Source organism: Piliocolobus tephrosceles, chromosome 1 (assembly GCF_002776525.5).
Source record: "Piliocolobus tephrosceles isolate RC106 chromosome 1, ASM277652v3, whole genome shotgun sequence".
Taxonomy (NCBI): domain Eukaryota; kingdom Metazoa; phylum Chordata; class Mammalia; order Primates; family Cercopithecidae; genus Piliocolobus; species Piliocolobus tephrosceles.
The window spans coordinates 67786213-67811496 of NC_045434.1; the positions used below are offsets into that span (position 1 = coordinate 67786213).

The following is a 25284-nucleotide window of genomic DNA, read 5'->3' on the forward strand; positions in this document are numbered from 1 at the left end:
TTTACTTTATCCAGTCTATCATTGATGGGCATTTGGGTTGGTTCCAAATCTTTACTATTGTGAACAGTGCTGCAATAAATATACGTGTGCACGTGTCTTTATAGTAGAATGATGTATCCTTTGGGTATATACCCAGTAATGGGACTGCTGGGTCAAATGGTATTTCTGGTTCTAGATTCTTGAAGAATTGCCATGAGGAATCTTCTACAATGGTTGAACTCTTGCATTGCCTCAGAGTCATTTGTTTTTAGGTTTTACATTTTTTTAAACTCTAGAATCACAGTTTCACAGTCAATCACTGCTTCCTGGAAGCCATGCAGGATCGACTTCCTGCTGTTAGAAATGCTCCCCTAGCCATTCCCCAGCTCCCACACATACACACCCCAGGTAGGATCATGACTCGGGTGCCTGTGCAGGGACAGCATCTACAGCCCAGTCTTCCATGTGAAGCCTCTGCTTTAACAAGAGGCTTGTCTGCTCCACAATCCTTCACCCACTGTGAGCGCAAGTCAGGAGGAAGACAGAGAACATAAATCAAAGGAAAAGTTCTAGACAATGTTTCCAGCATGGGGGCAGCGGCAGCATCAGGAACATCACTGAAAACAGACTCAGCCCCTGGCCACTGCTGGCAAGTCACACTCATCAAAAGAGAAACGCACTGATCCGCAGCACTTCCTGCTGCTAACAAGACACAGGAGTGAAAACTACTGTGTGTCTGATTTTGTCCTCTTTTTTCCAAAATAATTGGTTAGAAGAAATACTCAGCACAAACATAAAAGACAGAAATGCCAAGGAAAAAAGAATGAAATATGAGGATACTATGGTACGACTTAGTTTTTCTGTCCATTTTACTATCGGACATAATGGCTTGTAAGAAATGTTGCTTTCACCCAGGTGCTACCACAGGCTGCTAAGACTGGCCAGCCTGCATCCTGGGGTCTCACCTACTCTCCACCCTCCAATCAAACCCACAGCAGAAGGAAATCCCAGAACAAAACCTGTGCTGATCAGAATTGAAATTGCCATTGCTATAGAGTGATGATTTTTAATTTCTATTGCTAAATAAATCATGGTACATCCATACCATAGGATATTATTCTGCAATTTTAAAAAAGTTCTCACAAAAGAAATGGACAAACCCGATATGCATGTTGCTAAGTGAAAGAAACCAATCTGAGAGACTACATGCTATGTGATTCCTATGTTATAACATTCTGAAAATGCAAAACTATAAAGAGATCAGTGGTTGCTGGAAACTGGGGTAGGGGGATGAATATGTGGAACACGGGATGTTTAAGGCACTGAAACTTCTCTGTATGATACTGTAATGGTTGATATGCATCATTACACACTTGCCCAAACCCATAGAATATATAATCCAAAGAATGAACTCTCATGTAAACTATAGGCTATATGCTATATGAACGTAGCTAACGTTAATAGGAAACTGTGGGCGAGAAAGGGAGGGTAGGGTGGTCTCCATACATCCCACTGCATTTTTCTATAAACTGAAACAGCTCTAAAACATAAAGTCTACTAATTTAAAAAAACCAAATTGCTATTATGAGCCACAAGGACTGCCTATACAGTATTGTTAGAAATCAAAGGGGAAGAAAAGCCCTGGTCATCTCATGACTTTCACCTGACAGTTTCCCACCTGCTTCCAGCTGGACAGCAAGAGGAGTCACCTGTGTGAAAACTGAAATGTTAGCCATCTACCTGAAAAGAACCACAGGTAAGGACTGACAGGGATAAATTAACAGGATAAGCAATGAACATTGGTCCAACTTGCTTTCAGCATCAGCGATAAGGAAAGCCTGGAAGAGCAGGGAATAGTGAGCCTAGAAGAACCTAGAGGTGAGGCCATTCACCCAGGATAGGCAATGAGACCTTGGAGTCACTGCTGACCTCCACTCTCACCATCCATCCCCACACACCTGCACCAGTGACCTCATGTTAGGGTCACACAGGCTGACCACCCAAACCTCTCACCCCTCAGCTGTGAGAAAGGTCCACGAAAATGAGGGGAACAGCAGGGGCCATGCCAGGGAATGATTCAGAGAAAGGGCCCCAGGGACTGAAATGCATAGCTTGATTCCCTCGGCCTCCAGATTCTCTGATGAGACAGCATGACCTGCAGGAGAAAGCACAAGCCCAGGAGTCAGGAGACTAGAGTCCGGTTTCACTACCTCAAAACAGCTGCCATCAGGCAAAAGGACAAACTGTCCCTTTCATCTGCAAAACCAGGATAATACCTGCTCTCAAGCCACAGAAGGTTAGAGCTGGGATGGGCTCATCACACAGGTGAGGCAAAGGAAGTTGAGGGAGATGAAGTTACTTTCACAAGGTTGCACAACTGGGTGACAAAGTCCCTCTTGGGTAACAACTTGCCGTCCTCCCAATTCAGTGCAGTTTCTTCACTGCCACACAGAGTTAGGATAAAGGTGATCTGTGTGAGTGTTTTGGAAAGTTGAAATCACAAGATAAAGGAAAATTTGTCATGCTATCATCTTTTCATTGGCACATTTTGCTCCTGTTCTGCTAGAAGGTGAGTATCTCCCATGAATGTGAGCTCTTGGAAAGTGTCAACACTAGCTGGTTGTGCTGCTGTCTGAGGTTACAGAGCCAGGGATAGAAAAAAGCTCTTGGCCATCTTCAGGCTCCAGGGCACCAGCATTGTCACCTGGGAGATAACAGCCCCATTCTCCCCTTTGCATTTCCACACTTCAATAGCAGTAAGCAATAAGTTTCCTTAGGAGACTGAATCTGTTTTGTCAGTAATAATTCAATCTTTAACATATGAAACACACTAGCCCAACAATCCACTCAGCACTTGAAAGAGACTTATTTAGCTTTTGCTTTGACATACCCATTCCAAGCTTTAGTTTGCTCTGTTTCCAGACCTTTTGTCCTCCAACCATTTTAACTATTGTGCAAACATATTCTCAAATGGCTTCCGAAACAGATTATTACCAACAGACTGGAGAATGACGCAAATACAGCCCATCTACATAAGTGAAACAAGTTTAGCCAAAGGGATCACTTGTGTGGCTTAAATCATGGAGACGGGCTATATCCACAGGGCTGAATTCATAATTGCAGGCTTTAACAATTTACTCCAGTTCTTTTTTGACCCAGGCTTTGGGTGGCTCCAATCTTTTCACTTCAAGAACTCCCCACCCCCACTGCACACATACACACAGATGGCAAAGCCAACACAGCTCACGTCCTTCTTTGGTGGTCTCCACTGGCACGCAAGTCCATTGGCATAATTTTGAGAACACCAAAGATGATTCAGCTAGCTCCACATGTATCTTTTATGAGAAATGAGTCAATAAGTTGTTTCTCTGCACACTCCCCCAGAGAAAGAAACCAGAGCACAGGGAGCTGTAATATTAGATTAGTAACTCCACAACAGATCACAGGTGAGAAGATAGCATGTGGTAAATAGGAAGCCGCTAAGCCATTAATCAGAATTCTCCAACCCAGGGGGTTTTCCCTCAGCCTGATCCAGGTTCAGAAGATGGGGTGCCCTTCATGGGCTCTCCAACATCCTCTAACCAACATCAGCCATTCATTCCCACTAATTTAATGGTGTTGTTTCACCAAAGGACTATGCCTGGGAAACTGTGCTGGGTCTGTCCCTTGGCAAGCATCTTCAACTGCTCATGTCATCCCCAACACAGATGCCTTGGGGAAAATGTAGCTGCCCACCTCCATCTACCCCAACCAGACCCCATGTCCAACTTCTCCACCACACTCAGACAAGCCAAGGAGTGAGCCACACACGTCAGAAGCTTCCTGGTCAGTTTTGACTCAACTGTCCGTTAAGTGTTTTGTTCCTATTTTATAAATATCTGATGCTATTAGGAATAGAGAAGTCAGAAGGGAACTCATTATTACTGTGATTATATGATACGTTATTCGATCTTGAGAGAGTCATTTCTCCTCTGAGTCTTTTTTCTTACTTGTGAATTAAGAAGGTTGAACTATAAGACCCCCATGGTCCTGTCAGGCTTTACCTGCTAAATGGTCCCAGCCCCCACCTTGTTTTCCTCCCACCCCAATTACAAGAAAGAGGTCAGGGTGCTAGGCCTCTTGTTCTTACAGTAAGTTTCTGGAGGTGAGACTAATGCAGATGAGATTTAGCATTCACCAGACTTTAGCTCTTGGAGCTGGCAGGAAACTCAAATAATCCACCACCCAAAAGCTATGCAGTAAGGCAGGTATAGCAGCATTATCCCTGAGACATACATAGGAAAACCATGATCCAGAAAGGCTAAATGATATGCACAAGGATCCCAGCTGTTTTAACAGGTGATACCAAGAGAACTAAAAGCCAAATCTTCCCATTCCTCACACTGCTCTCTCTCCACACCACCAGAGTTGTTATGAAAGGGCATTATTTGAGGTGTTAGCCAAAGCTTTAAAAGAAATTACCAAATATAAAATGATGTCTTACAGAAGGAAACAATAACTGTAGCCCTTAATATTTATACTATTATTTATGACCAAGAGGTGATAGTGAGAGGTTTGATACTAAGCCCTTTACCAATGAGAAAGCTAGAGATAACTGACATTTTTCCTATTAACCAATCTATTTCATGAATCTATAAATCAGAAACCACTACTGGGGTATTTATAAATAACGGCAAAGGAGTTCCAACCCAACATATTCAGTTGGTTTGGAACTCCTTCCCAGGGGAGAAGAACTCTGCTCTGTTAACCTACCAGGTGACTGACACATTTTACATATGTGTTTATAGTTCTGCCAATTTTTAATAAGAATCTGTGGAAGCTGGAAAACTGTTCTATTTATCTGCAAAATTTCAGTGCCATTACTCTAAATAGAAAATGGTTTATTTTAAAAACCAGTGTGTTTTTAAAGCTAAATTTCACTTTCCCCATATGTGTTTAAGAAGCTCTTTTAGATTCACATAATTTATTTGAATTATCTAAGCCAAAATGATCATATTTTCCTACGAAAAAAATTTTCTAAAAATGTGCTCACAGAGAAAAATATGCCCAACATGTACTAAAATTCTCATTTGTGGGCCAGGAGTGGTGGCTCATACCTGTAATCTTAGCACTTTGGGAGGCCGAGGCGGGTGGATCACTTGAGGTCAGGAGTTCAAGACCAGCCTGGCCAACATGGGGAAACACCATCTCTACTAAAAATACAAGACTTAACTGGGCAGTAGCACGTGCCTATAATCCCAGCTACTCGGGAGGCTGAGGCAGGAGAATTGCTTGAACCTGGGAGACGGAGGTTGTGGTGAGCTGAGATCGTGCCACTACATTCCAGCCTGGGTGACAGAGCAAGACTCTGTTTCAAAAAAAAAAATAAATAAATTCTCATTTAAGAACTCCAACATTCATGTTAGGTATGATTCTGCTCTTGTAAATGATCAGTCTTGACTCATTTCATCCCCCTACAAAATTCACACAAGCCACCCCAGAGAATTAGTCTTTGGGATTTTAAAGTATTTTAAAACCCACCACACAGCTACAAGCATGGGTTGCTGTGAATCTAGAGCATCTGAGCATCCAAATTCTCTCCTTCCAGCTGTACATTGACAGCATTTTGTAGCAAGAGCTACACTGGAAAGAGAAGCTCACTGGAAAGAGAAGTGGTAGCAGTTCTGTTTTCCCAGAGAAAAGGCTGCTGTCCCACTGCTGGTACTGATCTGAAGGCACAAAGGCATCATTATACCACCAGTAAGACATGGAGTCACTGGCCGGGTCTTGACATCCTGGGAGGGAGCAGGCTGTTCCCTTTATTGTTCTCAAGCCTGAGTCCTATGAGCCCGTTAGTTTTGAAATGTGTCTTGCACCTCAACTTAGTTTCCAGATGGCTTCCTAGATTACCCACACAACCCAGCCAGACTGAGACCTTGGGAGCCTCTGTAATCTGAAGCAATGAGGGCCCAGCTGAACAGGGCTGGAGACTTGCCAAATGAACTGCCTTTTCTTAATCCATCTGGAATGTCAACTAGGAGTAAGAAAAAGGAAGGACAATTCCCACAGAACACAAACTAGATAAGAATCTGACACTTTTCTTTGCAATGACTTGACATCCTCACTTTTTCAAAGAAAATCACCTTAATCAGTCCAGTGGCCCTTCCTGCTACCACATGGCCCAGGCACTCATTCAGAAAATGACTTAGAGCTTGTCCTAATTCCAACACATTTACACAGAATTTAGCTTCCTTTAATTTCATCCAGTGCCTGCAGGACCAGCAATTGAAAACAGTTGCTACAGTTTGAATGTTTGTCTCCTCCAAACCTCATGTTGAAATTTGATCCCCAGTGTTGGAAATAGGGCCTAATGGGAGGTGTTTGGGTCATGGGGGTGGATCCCTCTTGAAAAGATTAATGTCCTCTCTGGGGGAAGTGGGGTGGGAAGCGGATTCTCACTCCATTAGTTCCCACAAAAGCAGGATGTTACAAAGAGCCTGGCACCTCCTCTTCCTGTCTCTCACTTCCTCTCTCACCATCTGATCTCTGGACAAGCTGGCTCCCCACTTCACCTTCTACCATGAGTGACCCGGTCCTAAATCTTCCAGCCATCAGAATTTTGATTTTTCTTTGTAAGTTACCCTGCCTCAGGTATTTCTCTATAGCAACAGAAAATGGACTGAAACAGCAGTGTAATCCAAAAACAATACTGCTCCTCTTAACCACAAGCTGGTGCCTGACTACCTCAGCACATGGTTGCCTCCAAACTCACTTTAGCAAAGAAGTAACTCATCTCAAAATTTAACAGAAAAAAGGAAAAGCAAACTTTCAGGAAAATGGTATTCCTATTACCAGGAGTTAATTGGCTATGAAGCAGCCAAAAGTCAGCAGCAGATAAAAGAAAAGTCTGCATAATTAGAATAACCAATAGGTAGACATTCAGCAACTATATACTCAATAGAAGACTTGCCAGTGCAGTGGCCATGCATGCCTGCTGCTGCAGGCCCACCATTCCTGAACCAGTGGCTTACATTCCACGTGGAGTAGGAGTAAGCCTTTGGTCTCTTCCACACCCATTCACTGTCATGCAGGGCCTCCAAACCGCCCAAGGATGGGAACAGCAGGCAAGGGTATCTATCAAGCATGCTCCCTCTGTTCTACACATCAGTCATGCTATTTCCCACCCATTTATTCTTCTGTTGACCACCCACATTTAATTCAGTTTTAAAGACATGACAACAAGGTCTGAGATTTGAGGGATGTACCTGACTCTCTCTCCCCTCCAGTGGTGGTGGAATCTGATCAGCAAAACCAATCTTCCCTGGATCACCCATAAAGGCACTAACCTCATCCACGTTCTCAAAAGCGTTGATGACATCATATGGCAAACAGGACAGAAGGTCAATCACAAACCACGTCTTCAGGTAGTTCATGCGGATAAGTTTGGGGTCAGAAATCACCTCCCCTGCTGGTCCAACAAAGGTGGTATGAAAATTGAGCACAATGTCCACCAGAAAGATAACATCCACGATGCTATCAACAACCAGCCAGGCCACATTGTTCTGCCTGGTTTTGAAGGAGACATTATAAGGGACCAAGATGGCAGTATAGAAGGTCAAGATCAAGATGATCCAATCCCACGTGGTCTTAAAAACACAGTAATGTAAGATGATGTGAGGGGGAGTCTTTGGTGCCTCTTGCTTGTACTGGGGAAGTATGTCTGAGCCCAGCTGTAGGACCTGTACAGAAAAACATGACCAAGAGAGAACTAAGTTAGGATTTAATTGCAAGTATCTAACTAGTCAGCATCTGTGATTGACAAATGGTCACAACACTCTGGATAAATCATTTGGGTACAATAACAGGTATAAAGGAATATGGGAGAATGAAAGTGAACATTATAATAGAAATAATCATAAAGAAACAATTACAAACTACTATTTGGCTGTCAGCCAAGTGTTGTACTAAACACTTTACACACATTTATTATCTCAATTCTAAATACATCTTTGTTCTATTAGCCAATTATTATTCCATAAGTTAGAAACTGGGGCTAAAAAGATTAAGCAACTTTTTGTTCAATAAATATTAATTGCTCTGATTTCATCCAACAGCGGCAGAATGCACATTCTTCTCATCAGCACATGGAATATTCTCCAGGACAGACTATATGTGAGATGACAAAACAAGTGTTAACAAATTTTTAAAAATCAAATTCATATCAATAATCTTTCCTGACCACAGTGGAAGTAAACTAGAAATTGAAACATGTGGAACTTGGGAAACTTTATGAATATATGGAAGTTAAACATGCTCCTGAATGACCAGTGGGTCAATAGAGAAATTAAGAAAGAAATTTTAAAGTGTCTTGAAACAAATGAAAACATAACATAACAAAAACCTATGGGATACAGCAAAAGCAATACTAAGAGGGAAGGTTATAGCAATAAATGCCCTACATCAAAGAAGTTAAAAGATTTTAAATAAACAACCTAACAACGTACCTCAAGGAACTAGAAAAGCAAGAACAAACCAAATCCAAAATTGGAAGAAGGAAAGATATAAAATAAGAGCTAAATTAAATAAAATTGAGACAAAAAATACAAAAGAGCAATGAAATGACAAGCTGGGTTTTTAAAAACCTAAGTTAAAAAAACCCAAACCTTTAACTAAGAAAAGAAACCCCCAATAAAATTCAAGATGAAAAAGGAAATATTACAAGAAATAGCAAACAAATACAAAGGATCATTAGAAGCTACTATGAATAATCATATGCCAACAAATTGGAAAACCTAGAGGAAATGGATAAATTCCTGGACACATACAACCTACCAAGATTGAAACAGGAAGAAATGGAAAACTCTAACAGACCAATAACAAGAAATATGATTAATTGAATCAGTAATTTTAAAAATCTCCCAACAAAGAAAAGCCCAGGACCAGATGGCTTCAATGCTGAATGTTACCAAAGTTTTAAAGAAGAATTAGTACCAGCTATTCTCAAACTATTTTTAAAAATTAAAGGAGAGGGCATTCTTTCAAACTCAATCTATGAGGCCAGCATTACCCTGATACCAAAACCAGACAAGGGCAAATTGAAAAAAGAAAACTACAAGCCAATATTCCTGATGAACCTACACACAAAATCCTCAACAACACACTAGCAAACTGAATCCAATAGAACATCAAAAAAAAAAAAAAAAAAAAAAATGGTGTACACTATAATAAACTGGAATTTATCCAGAGATGTGAGAATGACTCAACACATGCAAATTAACAAACATGTTACATCACATCAGCAGTAGGGGAAAAAAATTATTATCTCAATAGATGCAGAAAAAGCATTTGATAAAATTCAATATCCCTTCATGATTTAAAAAAAAAAAAACTCTCAACAAATTAGGTATAGAAGAAAGGTACTCAAATGCCTTACATTCGCAGCAACCTGCATGAGATTGGAGACTATGATTGTAAGTGAAGTAACCCAGAAATGGGAAACCAAACATCGTATATTCTCACTCATGAGTGGGGGCTAAGCTATGAGGATGCAAAGCCATAAGAATGACACAACAGACTTTGGGGACTCAGGAGGAAAGGGTAGGAAGGGGGTGAGGGACAAAAGACTACAAATTGGGTTCAGTGTATACTGCTTGGGTGATGGGTGCACCAAAATCTCACAAATCACCACTAAAGAACTTATTCATATAACCAAACACTTACCTGTTCCTCAGTAACCTATGGAAATAAAAATATATATATATATATAAAGACCTTACATGACAAACGCACAGCTAACATCATACTGAATAGGAAAAAGTTGAAAGCCTTCCCTTTAAGATCAGGAACAAGACAAGAATGCCCATTTTCACCACTGTTATTCAACATAGCACTGAAAGTCCCAGACAGAACAATTAGGCAAGAGAAAGAAATAAAGGGCATCCAAATTGAAGCAGAGGAAATCAAACTGTCCCTGTTTACAGACATAATCATATATTTAGAGAAACATAGACTACACACACACACACACACACACACACAAAACCTGTTAGAACCGGTAAACAAATTCACTGAAGTTGCAGGATACAAAAATCAACATACAAAAGTCAGTAGCATTTCCACACACCAACAGCAAACAAACTGAAAATGAAATCAAAGGAGCAATTCCATTATCAATAGCTACAAAAAAAATTAAGTGTCTAGGAATAAATTTAACCAAAGAGAAGAAAAATCTCTACAAATAAAGCTATAAAACACTGAGACAAGAAATTGAAGATGACACAAAAAATAGAAAAGTATTCCATGGATTGGGAGAATATTATTACAATGTCTAATTACCCAAAGCAATCTACAGATTCAATGCAATCCCTATTAAAATACCAATGACACTCTTCACAGAAGTAGAAAAACTTAATCCTAAAATTTACATGGAATCACAGAAGACCCAGAATAGCAAAAGCTATCCTGAGCCAAAAGAACAAAACTAGAAGAATCACATTACCTGATTTCAAATTATACTAGAGTTAAAGTAACCAAAACAACAGGGTAGTTGCATAAAAACAGACACATAGACCAATGAAACATAGAACCCAGAAGTAAATCCATGTATCTACAATGAACTCATTTTCAACAAAGGTGCCAAGAACATACATTGAGAAAAGGACAGTCTCTTCAACAAATGGTGCTGGGCAAACTGGATATCCATATGCAGAAGAATGAAATTAGACCCCTATCTCTTCTCATATTCAAAAATCAAGTCAAACTGGGTTAAAAATTTAAATCTAAGACTTCAAACTATGGAATTACTAAAATAAAACTTTGCGGAAACTCTCCAGGTTGTTGGACTGGGCAAAGATTTTTAAGGTAAACCTCAAAAGTACCGGCAACCAAGGCAAAAATAGCCAAATAGGATTATATCAAGCTGAAAAGCGTCTGCACAGCAAAGGAAACAATCAACAGAATGAAAAGACAACCTACAGAATGGGAGAAAATATCTGCAAACTATTCATCTAACAAGAGATTTCTAGAATATACAAGGAATTCAACTCAACAGCAAAAATTGAATAATGTGATTTAAAAATGAGGAAGTAATCTGAATAGCTATTTATCAAAAGAACACACACAAATAAATGGCCAACAGGGATATGAAAAAAATGCTCAACATCACTAATCCAGGAAAATACAAATCAAAATGCAATGAAATATAATCTTATCCCAGTTAAAATGGCTATTATCAAAAAGACATACACACAAAAAAAAATGCTGATGGGCTGGGCGTGGTGGCTCACGCCTGTAATCCCAGCACTTTGGAAGGCCGAGGCAGGTGGATCACCTTAGGTCAGGAGTTCGAGATCAGCCTGGCCAACATGGTAAAACCCATCTCTACTAAAAATACAAAATTAGCTAGGCATGGTGGTGCACACCTGTAATCCCAGCTACTCAGGAGGCTGAGGCAGGAGAAACACTTGAACCCGGGAGACAGAGGCTGTAGTGGGCCAAAATCATGCCACTGCACTCCAGCCTGGGCGACAGAGCAAGACTCTGTCTCTATAAAAATAAAAAATAAAAAATAAATACTGGTGAGGATCCAGATGAAGGGAAATTATTATATACTTTTGGTGGGGATGTAAATTAATACAGCCATTATGCAAAACATATTGAGGTTCCTTGAATAAAAACAGAATACCATATGATTCAGCAATCCCATTGGTGGGTATATATCCAAAGGAAAGAAAAACAGTATGTCAAAGAGCTATTGGCACTCCCATATTTATTGCAGCATTATTCACAGTAGCCAAGATACGGAATCAACCTAAGTGTCCATTGACAGATGAATGGATAAACAAAATATGAATGGATATATATACCCAATAGAACATTATTTTGCCATAAAAAAAGAATGAAATCCTGTCATTTGCAGCAACATGGATAACCCTGGAGGATATTACGTTAAATGAAATAAGCCAGGCACATAAAGACAAATACCACATGTTCCACTCATATATGAAAGCTAAAAAAGCTGACCTCCTAGAAGTAGAGAGTAGAATAGTGGTTACTAGAGGCTGAGAATGGTACCAGAAGAGAGTGTGATAGGGAAGGGTTGGTTAATTGATACAAAATTTCAGCTAGAGTAAAAAAACAGGTAAGTATTTAAGGTGATGGATATCCCAACTACCCTGATTTGATTATATAAATTTATCAACCTATCACATGTACCCCCAAAATAAGTATATCTAATGTGCATCAATAGAAGTTTTTTTAAAATTAGTATTTGATAGGAGAAATAAGTGTTCTATAGCACAGTAGAGTGGATAGAATAATTTACTATATTTCAAAATAACTAGAAGAGACGATCTTGAATGTTTCTAGCACAAAGAAATGAAAAATGTTTGAGGTGATGGAGACCTCAATTACCCCAATTTGATCATTACATACTGCATACATGTATGAAAACACCATGTGTACTCCATAAACATATATAATTATGTATCACTTAAAATTTTTAAATATATTTATTGCTCTGTGCCTGGAACTGTTCTAGGGACTGGACGTGCAGCAATGAAGGAAACAGCATGATGCCTGCTCTCTTGGAGCTCAGTCTACGAGAGAAATCAAAATCATTTCAAATTGTGATAACCACTAAATAACACTGGGGCAGGCAGAACACTGTGATTTGATAAAATGTGACTTGAGTAAGGGAGGGAAAGTGTTTGAATTGAAACCTGAGTGACAACAAAGAACCAGCCATTTAAGTTTGTATGGAAAAATTATCCTAGGCAGAGAGTGTAACTGATGTAATAACCCTAGGGTGAAATAAGCTTGATATTATCAGGAAAAGAAAGAAGTCCAATGTGGCCGAAGCACAATGAGTGGGAGGAGGCGAGGGAGAAGATGCTAGATGAGCTCTGAAAGGAAAATGGAAACCAGACCACACAGGACCCAGTGGGATATTGGGAGGTGTTAGATTTTATTCTATGTACGGCTGGGTGTAACCAGAGGGTTTTAGGTAAAAGAATAATAATCGGATGCATGTTTCTAAAAGATCACCCTGGCTGTTTTATAGATAATGAGTTGGTACAAAGGATTGAGGGAAGAACAGAATCTGGGTACTTGTTATAACAGAGAAAAAGATGAGACGATAGAAAAAAGCAGTCCAATTTTGTACATATTAATATTTCTGCAGTATAGCCAGCTGGACTTGCTGATGGCTAGAAAGGAAAAAAAAAGGCAATGAAGAGTACCAACTACTACATTCCATGAGCCCCGCATGCTGGCTGGCCCAAAGTAGGCACTATAGGACTGTTTTTAAGTGAATGAGTGAACTCTAAAGTCCTACAGCTAGCGAGAGATGGAGACAGGATCACAAAACAGATCTAACTAGATTCAAAACACATGCTGTTCCACATCATGGTTACATTTCCCTGAGTAACTTAGGATTCTAAGGAAGCAGACTTAGTGCAGGAAGAATTCCAGAGAAGGTTGGTTCCAGGAGAGACTCACCAACGGGTTTCATCCTCATTAGTCAAAGGCAACAAGCTGTGCCTTCTCATACTAAGCCAAGCTGGAAGGGACTCCCAGCTGCTCCTCTGCCACTTGCAGGTTCTTATAAATCCCTAGGTAAAACTCTTCTTGTGTCATGGGAACTTCTTGTTACCTCTAGAGATTGAAGACCCTTTAGTAAAGGTAAAATTAGCTGAACCCCCGTTTCCTCTATGCTTGACACCAGCCTTTAAAAGGGGGCAAAGGAAAGCTAGGAATCCAGAGTGTCAGTGTGCATCTTTGGGTGGAGGAACTCTTTCCACTCCTCCTGCGAATGCACTCCTCCCTACTATGCTTGAGAGTTTAATTTCTCTCTCCATGAAAAGGAAATTACAAGAGTGTGATTAAGGAAGCTTGGATTCTGAGACCTCAGCAAGAAAGAAGTTTGGCCTTTAAGAATTGTTGGGAAAAGCTGAGTGTTGACAGAAGCTGAGGCAGAGCTTGGATAATGTAAAAGAGTCTTGGAACATGTCTGGGGTCCAGGGTCTAAAACCCCTCATGGCCTTTGGAACACCAAGTTCTGTGCTAAAGGGTGGAAGGCTCCCCTGATGCACCATAGTCTAAGCCCAGGGGCTAAAATCCCTCGTAGCTTGGACAGAATCCATGGCTCAGGGCATAAAACCTCTCCTGACCTCTGGCATGTGTCTAGACTTGCTGGCTCCTTGCTTCTAGCCCTCCCAGGCTCCTAGATCGATTTTGTCTTAGAATTGGCCATATAAATGCTAAACCATCACAGCTGTAAATCATGTGCTTAATGCAACGCCCCCTTTCAACCCCACATTCTTGCCACAAGTTTCTTTGTTTGATTACCAATAAACAGTCTGGGCTTCCAGAGCTTGGGGCCTTTGCAGCCTCCATAACTAGTGTTGGCCCCCTGGACCCACTTTCTCTCTCAAATTGTCTTTTCTCATTCCTTTGACTCCTCCGGACTTTGTCACCCCCACAACCTGGTGTTGGGTCTGATCACCCCAACAAGAATACAACAAATAAATGAACCGAATAGGACTTCCATTTCTGGAATGATAGAGTAGACATATTTTTCCCTATTCCTCCCTCTAAGTGCAACTAAAAAGCCTTTGTCATTATATCTAAAACAAATATAAGACGACTCTGAAAGGTGGAGAAAAGAAAGCAAACTGGCTAGGAATGACACAGTGGTGAGCTCTCTAGGTTTTCCTTTTGCCTCGTGTATTCCTGACTTGGAGCTAAAGAAGCCAGCAACCTGGAAACTGCAAGGAGTACAGACAAAAAAAAAAAAAAAAAAATCCCAACAAAAGCCTATTCTTTCCAGCCAAAAGGACTGGGAAATGCGCAGCCTCAAAAGACAGAAAGCTGTTAGATAATAACCACTCTACTATAACCACATAGCACAGAAAAATTGTGTGCCCCCACCCCGCCTCAGCTAGGCCAGCAGGGCCTACTAGGAAGCCTAAACTTCCCCTTTCTTGAGGCTGTAATGAAGCCACTAATCTCCCATCTCCTCTCCTACTGAGATATTCCAGCCAGAAAAGGCCCAGTAAGAAGCATGGACTCTCACACAATGCCACTTCCACCAACAGTAATGAGACGCCCCTTTCCCTCCTCAATGGGATGGTCAGAGGAAGCCTAGTGGACAGCTGGGATTTTCACCACTGCCCAGCAGTCATGAGGTCATCCCCCACAACGCAGAGAGGTATCCATGTAAGCTTAGTGAGGAGCTGGAATTCCTATCTCTACCCGGCAGTAACAAGAAGGAGTACCCCACTCAGGTGTCAACTGAGGCTGAGTGGGAAATCTGTATGTTTACCATGACCTGGCAAAAGTGAGAGGATGCCTACCTCTTCTTCTGCCATATAAATGTAAACCTAAAATTCAAACTTTAAAGAAGATACAGAGACTACCCAAATGCCAAACTTTCAATAAAAAATTCATTCATTATACCAAGAACCAGGAAGATATCAAATGGAATGAAAAACAGGTAATCAATAGATGCCAACACCAAAATTATGTATCAGAAATATCAAAGATTTTTGAACAGTCATCATAAAAGTGCTTTAACAAGCAATTAGGGACAAGCAAAGAAGATATAAGGAACCAAATGGAAGTTTTAGAACCAGAAACTATAATAACGAATATAAAAAAATCCAATGGATAGGCTCAAAAGCAAAATGAGGCCAGGCACAGTGGCTCATGTCTGTAATCCTAACACTTTGGAGGCCAATGTAGGAGGATCACTTGAACTCAAGAGTTTGAGGCCAGCCTGAGCAACATAGTGAGACCCCATCTCTAGAAAACATTTAAATGTAGCCGCGCCTGGTGGTACATGCCTGTAGTTCCAGCTACTCAGGAGGCTAAGGTGAGAGGATTGGTTGAGCCCAGGCAGTTGAGGCAGGAGTAAGTCATGATCACTCCAGTGTGGGCAACAAAGTAGGCAAAGCTGTCTCAGGAAAAAAAAAAAAAAAAAAAAAGCAAAATGAACAAAATGAAGAAAAAAATTAGTGAACTTTAACTTGAAGATAAAACAATAGAAATTATCCTATAATTGTTGTTCTGTAGTAGAAAGTATCTGAACAATAGAGACAGAAAGGCAAATTACGTAATGATAAAAAGCATCACTCCAAGAAGACGGAACAATCCTGATGTATATGTACCAAATAAGAACTGCAAAATATGTAAAGCAAAAACCTAATAAAATCAAAAGGAGAAACAGACCCACAGTACTCCTCTCTCAATAACTGATAGAGCAACTAGGTAGAAAACTAGCAAAGATAGAGAAGAACTCAACAATACCATCAAACAATAGAATTTAATCAATATTTACAGAATACTCTCCCCAACAGAAGCAAAATACAATCTTTATAAGTGTACATGAAATAGTATTCAGGATAGATCCTATGCTAGTCCATAAAATAAACCTTAATAAATACAACAATTAAAATCACCAGAGCATATTCTCAACTACAATGGAATCACACTAGAAACCAATAAATATAACGGGAAAATATCCAAACACTTGGAAACTAAGTATCACACTTCTAAACAATCCATGGGCCAAAGATAAAGTGGCAAGGGAAACTTTTATTGAACTCAATGAAAATGAAAATAGAAGTGGGATACTGTGAAAGTAGCACAAAAAGGGAAATGTTTATCACTAAATGTTTACCTAAGACAAAAAGTCTTAAATCAATATTCTAAGCTCCCACCTCAAGAATCTATCAAAAGAGAACAAAAATAAAACTAAAGCAAGCAGGAGGAAGGAAATAATAATAAGCAGAAGTTGATGAAATTAAAAATAGGAAAACAAGAGAAAATCAGTGGTCTTTGAAAAGATCAGTAACATAAAATAACATCAACAAACCTGTAGCCAGACTGCAAATAAAAAGAGAGAGAACAGAAATTACCAATATTAAGAATGGAAAAGAGAGTATCACTATAAACACTGGAGACATTTAAAAAAAATAAGGGAATGCTACAAACAACTTTGTACACATAAAGTTGACTAGTTAGATGAAATGGACCTCAAAAACCACAAACTACCACACTGATAGCCATAAAATTATTGAGGGAATCAAATGCATAGTTTTAAACTCCCAGAAAAAAATCCCCAGGCCCAGATGATTTTAATAAATAATGGTGTCAAAATTTAAAGAAGAATTAACAGCAATTCTACACAATCTCTAAAAGAAAATAGAAGCAGAGGGAACACTTCTCAATTCATTTTGTGAAACTAATTTTACCCTGATTCCCAAAACCAAAGATAGTACAAAAAAGAAAACTACAGACTAGTAGCTCTCATAAATACAGATGCAAATATCCTTAACAAATAGTAGCAAACAGAATTCAGCAATATATAAAAAGAATGAGACGAGGCGTGGTGACTCAGGCCTGTGATCCCAGTGCTTTGAGAGGCTGAGGTAAGAGGATGTTTGAGGCCAGAAGTTCAAGACCAGCCTCAGCAACATAGTGAGACCCCCCCCACCCAATCTCTACAAAAAAAAAAAAAAAAAAAAAAAAGGCCAGTGATGGTAGTGCATGCCTATAGTCCTAGCTGCTTGGGAGGCTGAGGCAGGAGGATCACTTGAGCCCAAGAGTTCGAGGCTGCAGTGAGCTAGGATCATAGCACCACACTCCAGCCTGGGTAACCAAGCAAAATCCTGCCACTTAACCAAAAAAAAAAAAAAAAAAAAAAAGGTAGGGTACATTTCAAGAGTGCAACGCTGGCTCAATATTGAAAAAAAAAAAAGCCATGTCATGTACGATGTAACAGGCTAATAAAAGAATCACTTATCAATTGATATACAAAACATTCAATAAAATTCAACACCTAACACCCATTCATGATAAAACTCTCAGAAAAAAAAAAAAAAAAAAAAAAACAGAAATAGAGGAGAACTTCCTAAACTTAATAAAGAGCATCTACCAAAAAAACTACAGCTAACATTACTCTTAATGGTGAAAGACTGAAAATTTTCCCCCTATGACAAGGAACAAGGCAAAATATCAGCTCTCACCATTCTTAATCAACACAGTACTGCCATTGCAACAATGCAAAAAAAGGAAATAAATGGCATTCAGATCAGAGAGGATGAAATAAAACTATCCCAATTTGCAAATGACATAATGCTACACAGAATATCCCAAAGAATTCACATAAAAACTTCAAGATACACATATAAAAATTATTGTATTTCTACATATAGGAATGAACACTAAAATTACATAATACCATTTATAATCATTCCAAAAATACTTAGATGTAAATATAACAAAACACATGCAGGATTTGAATGCTGAAAACAACAAAATGTTAATGAAAGAGATTAAAGAAATGGAGAGACATATCACATTCCTAAATTAGAAGACTAAACATACTAAAATATTCATTCTCTCCCAATCATTATACAAGTTTAGCACAATTTCTATCAAAATGCTGGCAAGAGTTTTTGTAGATGTGCACAAGATTACTTTAAAATTTATATGAAAGGCAAAGGAACTAAAATAGCTAAAACAATCTTGAATAAGAAAAATTAAGTGGTTCAAACTCATCAAAAGATGTACATTAAACATGAGTGGGTTTTTAGTTTTAGTTTTGGGTTAATATATCAATTATACTTCAATAAAGCTGTTTTTAAAAAGAAAGTAGGAGGAATCATTCCAACCAATCACAACACTTGATATATAGCTACAGTAAGGAAGACTATGTGGTACTGGAAAAAGAACAGATACATAGATTAATAGAACAGAATAGAAAGCCCAGAAATAGACCCATACAAGCATACTCAACTGATTTTTGACAATGGTGCGAAAGCAATCTGTGCAGGAAAGATGGCATTTTTAACAAATGGTAGGAACAAGTGGACATCAATAAGCCAGAGAAGGAACCAGGACCTAAGTCTAGCATCTTATTGAAAAACTAACTCAAAGTGGATTGTGGACTTAATATAAAACATAAAACTAAAAAAGTTTTTTTTTAGAAGAAAAATGAAAGAAAATCTTCAGAATCTAGGGCCAGGCAAACTGTTCTTAGATTTGACACCAAAAGAATAATCCATAAATGGGAAAAGTGACAAGTTGGACTTCATCAAAATTTAAAACAAACGACTGTGTTGAGGATGAAATGAAAATCTATGACTGAAAGGAATATCTGCAAAGCAAACATCGAATAAATAGTATCTAGAATATATCATCTATAATGTATAATGTCAAAACTCAACTATAAAAAATCTAATTAAAAGCTGAGTAAAAGGTATAAACAGACATTTTACCTAAAAGGAGATACAGATAACTAATAAGCACGTGAAAAAAATGTTCAACATCATTAGCCACTCAGGAAATGCAAATTAAAATTACACTGTGCTATTACTACACACCTATCAAAACGGCTAAAATAAAAAGTGACAACACCAACTGCTGGTGAGAATGCAGATAAACTAGATCATTCATGTATTTTAGTAGGAATGTAAAATGGTGCATGCACTCCAGAAGAGTTTGGCAGTTTATTAACAACTAAATATGCAACTACCATATGACCTAGCAATTACACTCCTGGGCATTTATCCCAGAAAAATGAAAACTTATGTTCACATGAAAACTTGTACATGAATGTTTATAGCAGCTTTACTCATAATCGGCCAAAACTGGAAACAATCCAAATATCCTTCAACAGATAAATGGTTAAACTGTGTTGCTTCTATATATATCATAGTGCTCTACTCAGCAATAAAAATATAAAAACTACTGATACATGCAACAATCTGGATGAGTCTCCAGAGACTGAAAAAAAAAAAAAACTCAAAGATTACATATTTATGACTCCACATATATAATATTCTTGAAATGACAACATTATAGGAAGAGACTTAGTAATTTACCAGGCTTAAGGAAGGAGTAAGGGCAGGAAGGAAGGGGGTGGGAGGCTGAGGTACCCATAAAAAGGCAACATAAGGTATTCTTTTTTTATATAGTTAAACAACTTTATTAACATAGTCAAACAGTGATTAACATTCACATCTATTATGTCACATCATACAAATGTAAATACAAAATTACTACAGTACAATATATATTCTCTGCATGATCCAAAATATTTGGTGGCCCCAAAAAACTCTCTTTAAAATTCAGCAGCTTATCAAAAATTAAAACCATATTCTATTTAAAATGGAGATCTGTTAACACAGAGTCAGACTTCAAGAAATACCAATTTAGTAGAGTTTAAATACCAATTTAGTAGGATATGTTTCAGGGACACATTCTAACATAGTGTGGCAGGTACAGCAAACATCTGATTTAAAGCTTTTAAGCATAACTTTAAACTTCCTTTGATAGTACTTTAAAACATGAGGTATTCTTATGGTGAGGAAAATATTCTGTACCTTGACTGTATCAATGCCAACATCCAGGTTGGGATATTATCCTACAGTTTTGCAGGCAATTACCATCAGGAGAAGCTGGGTAAAGGGCCCATGGGGTCACTTACACTGTTTCTTACAACTCTATATGATTCTAGTTATCTCAAAATAAAAGTCTAGTTTTTAAAATCAATTGAACGTAGATGAATTACAAATATTTTAAGGGGTCCTGAGCATTCAGCTAAGGGAAAGGCAAGGTGAAAAGGGAAGCAAGTTACGCAGGAGCTTATTGCATGTTTTCAAGATACAGTCTGGGTGATAAGACTATTCAGCAAGAACTCAAAAGAATCCACAGTAAACAGACACCTGCTGTTTGCAAACCAGTCATCTAGAGCTCCATAGTTCTTGGTAACAAATCCTCAGGAGGAAATGCCCTTTCAAAGAAAAATGGCTCTTCTGTGACAGTTTGATATAATCTATAATTATTTCTGGGGTGGATTTTCCATTCTGATTCTTTCTAGGATGCTATTAGGCCCTGACTGAATGAGGCCTTAGTTCAATAGCGTCTTCATACCTCCCCAAAATGCCAGGTTGACCACAGACTCTCCCCTGATGATATTCCTACAACATGTATTCAAAGATGAATTGACGGCAGCACTAGGCTAGAGAGGGAGGGTTGATGGGGACTTGTATTCAGTACCTCTCTTCCCATCTCTAGGATGTAGCCTTTTACATTTAAACCACAGGGTACTGGCTTTCTAAAATATTTTTATTGCTTGGACATTTTATCAGGATAAATGTCAGACATTCTCTTTCCAAGTCTTTATGTAAAAGGCTATGAGTGATTCCAGTAAGATCAAGTTTTTATCATCCGACCTAGGAAACTACATATTTCACCCTGATATGAACTCTTCAGCAATTATCAGGACATTACTGAAAATAGAAGATGGAAATTCCATGAAGTGAGTTATTTATTACAGAAAACCAATATGCTTAAGAGAAATTCCCTAACCAAAAGAGTATTTCACAGCTAGTTAACTATCTGGCTCCAACAGTCCTTTCAAAATACAGTACAAATGACTATCATATTGCTCAGAAAGATTTCCCTGAGACTGACCATCTTCCTCCTCAGAAGTGTGTGTGGAAATGGATTCAGACTAGAAAGACAAGTGACAGCATTGCTCTGATGGTTACCAATGCACCAGGTGCTTGGTCTAGGTTCTGCTGCTTGCTGCACATAAAGTCAATCACTGAGATGACAAGTACTGCCAGGAAAAAAGGCTTTAATCGGGTGTTGCAGCTCAAGAGATGGGAGAACAAACTCAAATCCATCTCCTTGAGCAACTAAAATTGGGGGTTTATGTAGTGGGGAAGGAATATAGCTACATGTGGGTAAACAAGAATTAGGGAGGGGTAGGGAAGAGGAGTTGGCCACCAAGAAGCAGGTGGTTGGTTAGGCAATCACGATGGATGAGAAGTCTGGCATCTCATTGTCCAGATGCAGTGTTCTGGTGAGTTTCAGCTCCTTGATACTATCTGGGAGTCCTGATGATTGGTTTCCCGAAAAAGGGACTCAGATAGGACAAATGTAACTTTCCTAAGTTTTAAGACTGGGAGGGTCAATTTCTGTGTTTCTTCAAAAGAAACCAAAAACGTAAGTTCTACAGGACAATTGGGGAAATTTCACCATGAGTCTGCGATCTCCACCCTCAGGAGAAAAAACTTTCTCAGGACATTCAGGATATGACTATCTGGAAAGGGGTTAGTATCCTCCAAAGGGAGGGAATCTCTGGGCACTGAGTCACAATGCATAGGATACAGACCTTGTCCAGTCATAGAAGCATGCCATAGAAGCATATGTTAGATGCTCAATGAGATTTCAGAAGCTTTACAGAGAAATTAGGCTTAATAACCTGGTCTTGGTGATCCTGGTGACCACAGTACAGTCGGTAATCTCCCTCGCCTCTTTTCTGCCCTTGTCAGTATGAGCATGTGCTTCTAGTGTCTTCCTTCTTGTACAATGGAAGCTTCCTAGGAGAGGCTTGTGTCTGTCCTATTCCCCCAGTCAGACTGGGAGTTCCCCAAAGGCAGATGCTACTTCTGCTAGGATAATGTCGCTAGTCTACACTCTCCAATCCTCTCCTGCTACAACATCCAATGCCAGGCTTTGTCCAGAGGAAGTGCTCATTACAGGCTATTATTTATGGGGCCAAACAATGTTCATCTTGAAGACTGATTCTGGAAGGAAAAAAATGTTTTTCTCTTGATAAAAAATAGGGAAATCGGGCGGAGCAAGATGGCCGAATAGGAGCAGCTTCAGTCTCCATCTCCCAGCGCGAGCGACACAGAAGACCGGCGATTTCTGCATTTTCAACTGAGGTACTGGGGTCATCTCACTCGGGAGTGCCGGACAATCGGTGCTGGTCAGCTGCTGCAGCCCGACCAGCGAGAGCTGAAGCAGGGCGAGGCATCGCCTCACCTGGGAAGCGCGAGGGGGAAGGGAGTCCCTTTTCCTAGCCAGGGGAACTGAGACACACAACACCTGGAAAATCGGGTAACTCCCACCCCAATACTGCGCTGTAACACCGGCACACCGGAGATTGTATCCCACACCTGGCCGGGAGGGTCCCACGCCCAGGGAGCCTCTCTCCTTGCTAACACAGCAGTCTGCGGCAATCTAACCGCAAGGCAGCAGCGAGGCTGGGGGAGGGGCGCCCGCCATCGCTGAGGCTTAAGTAGGTAACTAAAGCGGCTGGGAAGCTGGAACTGGGTGGAGCTCACAGCAGCTCAAGGAAACCTGCCTGTCTCTGTAGACTGCGCCTCTGGGGACAGGGCTCAGCTAAAGGAGTAGAAGCCTGTGAAACGCGAACGACTCTGTCTGACAGCTTTGAAGAGAGCAGTGGATCTCCCAACACGGAGGTTGAGATCTGAGAAGGGGCAGTCTGCCTGCTCAGATGGGTCACTGACCCCTGAGTAGCCTAACTGGGAGACATCCCCCACTAGGGGCAGTCTGACACCCCACACCTCACAGGGTGGAGTACACCCCTGAGAGGAAGCTTCCAAAGCAAGAATCAGACAGGTGCACTCGCTGTTCAGCAATATTCTATCTTCTGCAACCTCTGCTGCTGATACCCAGGCAAACAGGGTCTGGAGTGGACCTCAAGCAATCTCCAACAGACCTATAGCTGAGGGTCCTGACAGTCAGAAGGAAACCTATCAAACAGGAAGGACACCTATATCAAAACCCCATCAGTACGTCACCATCATCAAAGACCAGTGACAGATAAAACCACAAAGATGGGGAAAAAGCAGGGCAGAAAAGCTGGAAATTCAAAAAATAAGAGCGCATCTCCTCCTGCAAAGGAGCACAGCCCATCGCCAGCAACGGATCAAAGCTGGTCAGAGAATGATTTTGATGAGATGAGAGAAGAAGGCTTCAGTCCATCAAACCTCTCAGAGCTAAAGGAGGAATTACGTACCCAGCGCAAAGAAACTAAAAATCTTGAAAAAAGAGTGGAAGAATTGACAGCTAGACTAATTAATGCAGAGAAGGTCATAAACGAAATGACAGAGATGAAAACCATGACACGAGAAATACGTGACAAATGCACAAGCTTCAGTAACCGACTCGATCAACTGGAAGAAAGAGTATCAGCGATGGAGGATCAAATGAATGAAATGAAGCGAGAAGAGAAACCAAAAGAAAAAAGAAGAAAAAGAAATGAACAAAGCCTGCAAGAAGTATGGGATTATGTCAAAAGACCAAATCTACGTCTAATTGGGGTGCCTGAAAGTGAGGGGGAAAATGGAACCAAATTGGAAAACACTCTACAGGATATCATCCAGGAGAACTTCCCCAACCTAGCAGGCCAGGCCAACATTCAAATTCAGGAAATACAGAGAACGCCACAAAGATACTCCTCCAGAAGAGCAACTCCAAGACACATAATTGCCAGATTCACCAAAGTTGAAATGAAGGAAAAAATCTTAAGGGCAGCCAGAGAGAAAGGTCGGGTTACCCACAAAGGGAAGCCCATCAGACTGACAGCAGATCTCTCGGCAGAAACTCTACAAGCCAGAAGAGAGTGGGGGCCAATATTCAACGTTCTTAAAGAAAAGAATTTTAAACCCAGAATTTCATATCCAGCCAAACTAAGTTTCATAAGTGAAGGAGAAATAAAATTCTTTACAGATAAGCAAATGCTTAGAGATTTTGTCACCACCAGGCCTGCCTTACAAGAGAACCTGAAGGAAGCCCTAAACATGGAAAGGAACAACCGGTACCAGCCACTGCAAAAACAAGCCAAAATGTAAAGACCATCGAGCCTAGGAAGAAACTGCATCAACTAATGAGCAAAATAACCAGTTAATATCATAATGGCAGGATCAAGATCACACATAACAATATTAACCTTAAATGTAAATGGACTAAATGCTCCAATTAAAAGACACAGACTGGCAAACTGGATAAAGAGTCAAGACCCATCAGTCTGCTGTCTTCAGGAGACCCATCTCACATGCAGAGATATACATAGGCTCAAAATAAAAGGATGGAGGAAGATCTACCAAGCAAATGGAGAACAAAAAAAAGCAGGGGTTGCAATCCTAGTCTCTGATAAAACAGACTTTAAACCATCAAAGATCAAAAGAGACAAAGAAGGCCATTACATAATGGTAAAGGGATCAATCCAACAGGAAGAGCTAACTATCCTAAATATATATGCACCTAATACAGGAGCACCCAGATTCATAAAGCAAGTCCTTAGAGACTTACAAAGAGACTTAGACTCCCATACAATAATAATGGGAGACTTCAACACTCCACTGTCAACATTAGACAGATCAACGAGACAGAAAGTTAACAAGGATATCCAGGAATTGAACTCATCTCTGCACCAAGCGGACCTAATAGACATCTATAGAACTCTCCACCCCAAGTCAACAGAATATACATTCTTCTCAG

General features: G+C 39.9%; 1 protein-coding gene across 2 annotated transcripts in view; it reads right to left on the reverse strand.

Annotated features, from left to right (window-relative positions):
- The window catches only part of KCNH1 (potassium voltage-gated channel subfamily H member 1), a 451621-nt gene that overhangs the window by 322667 nt on the left and 103670 nt on the right, over positions 1–25284 (reverse strand). Inside the window, exon 6 of one of the 2 annotated variants that reach the window (XM_023198319.3) lies at positions 7305–7697. In XM_023198319.3, coding sequence (XP_023054087.1) covers positions 7305–7697 — 393 coding nt within the window. Of the gene's footprint in view, positions 1–7223; positions 7698–25284 lie in introns of both variants that reach the window. The other variant, XM_023198318.3, reaches the window with a different exon arrangement.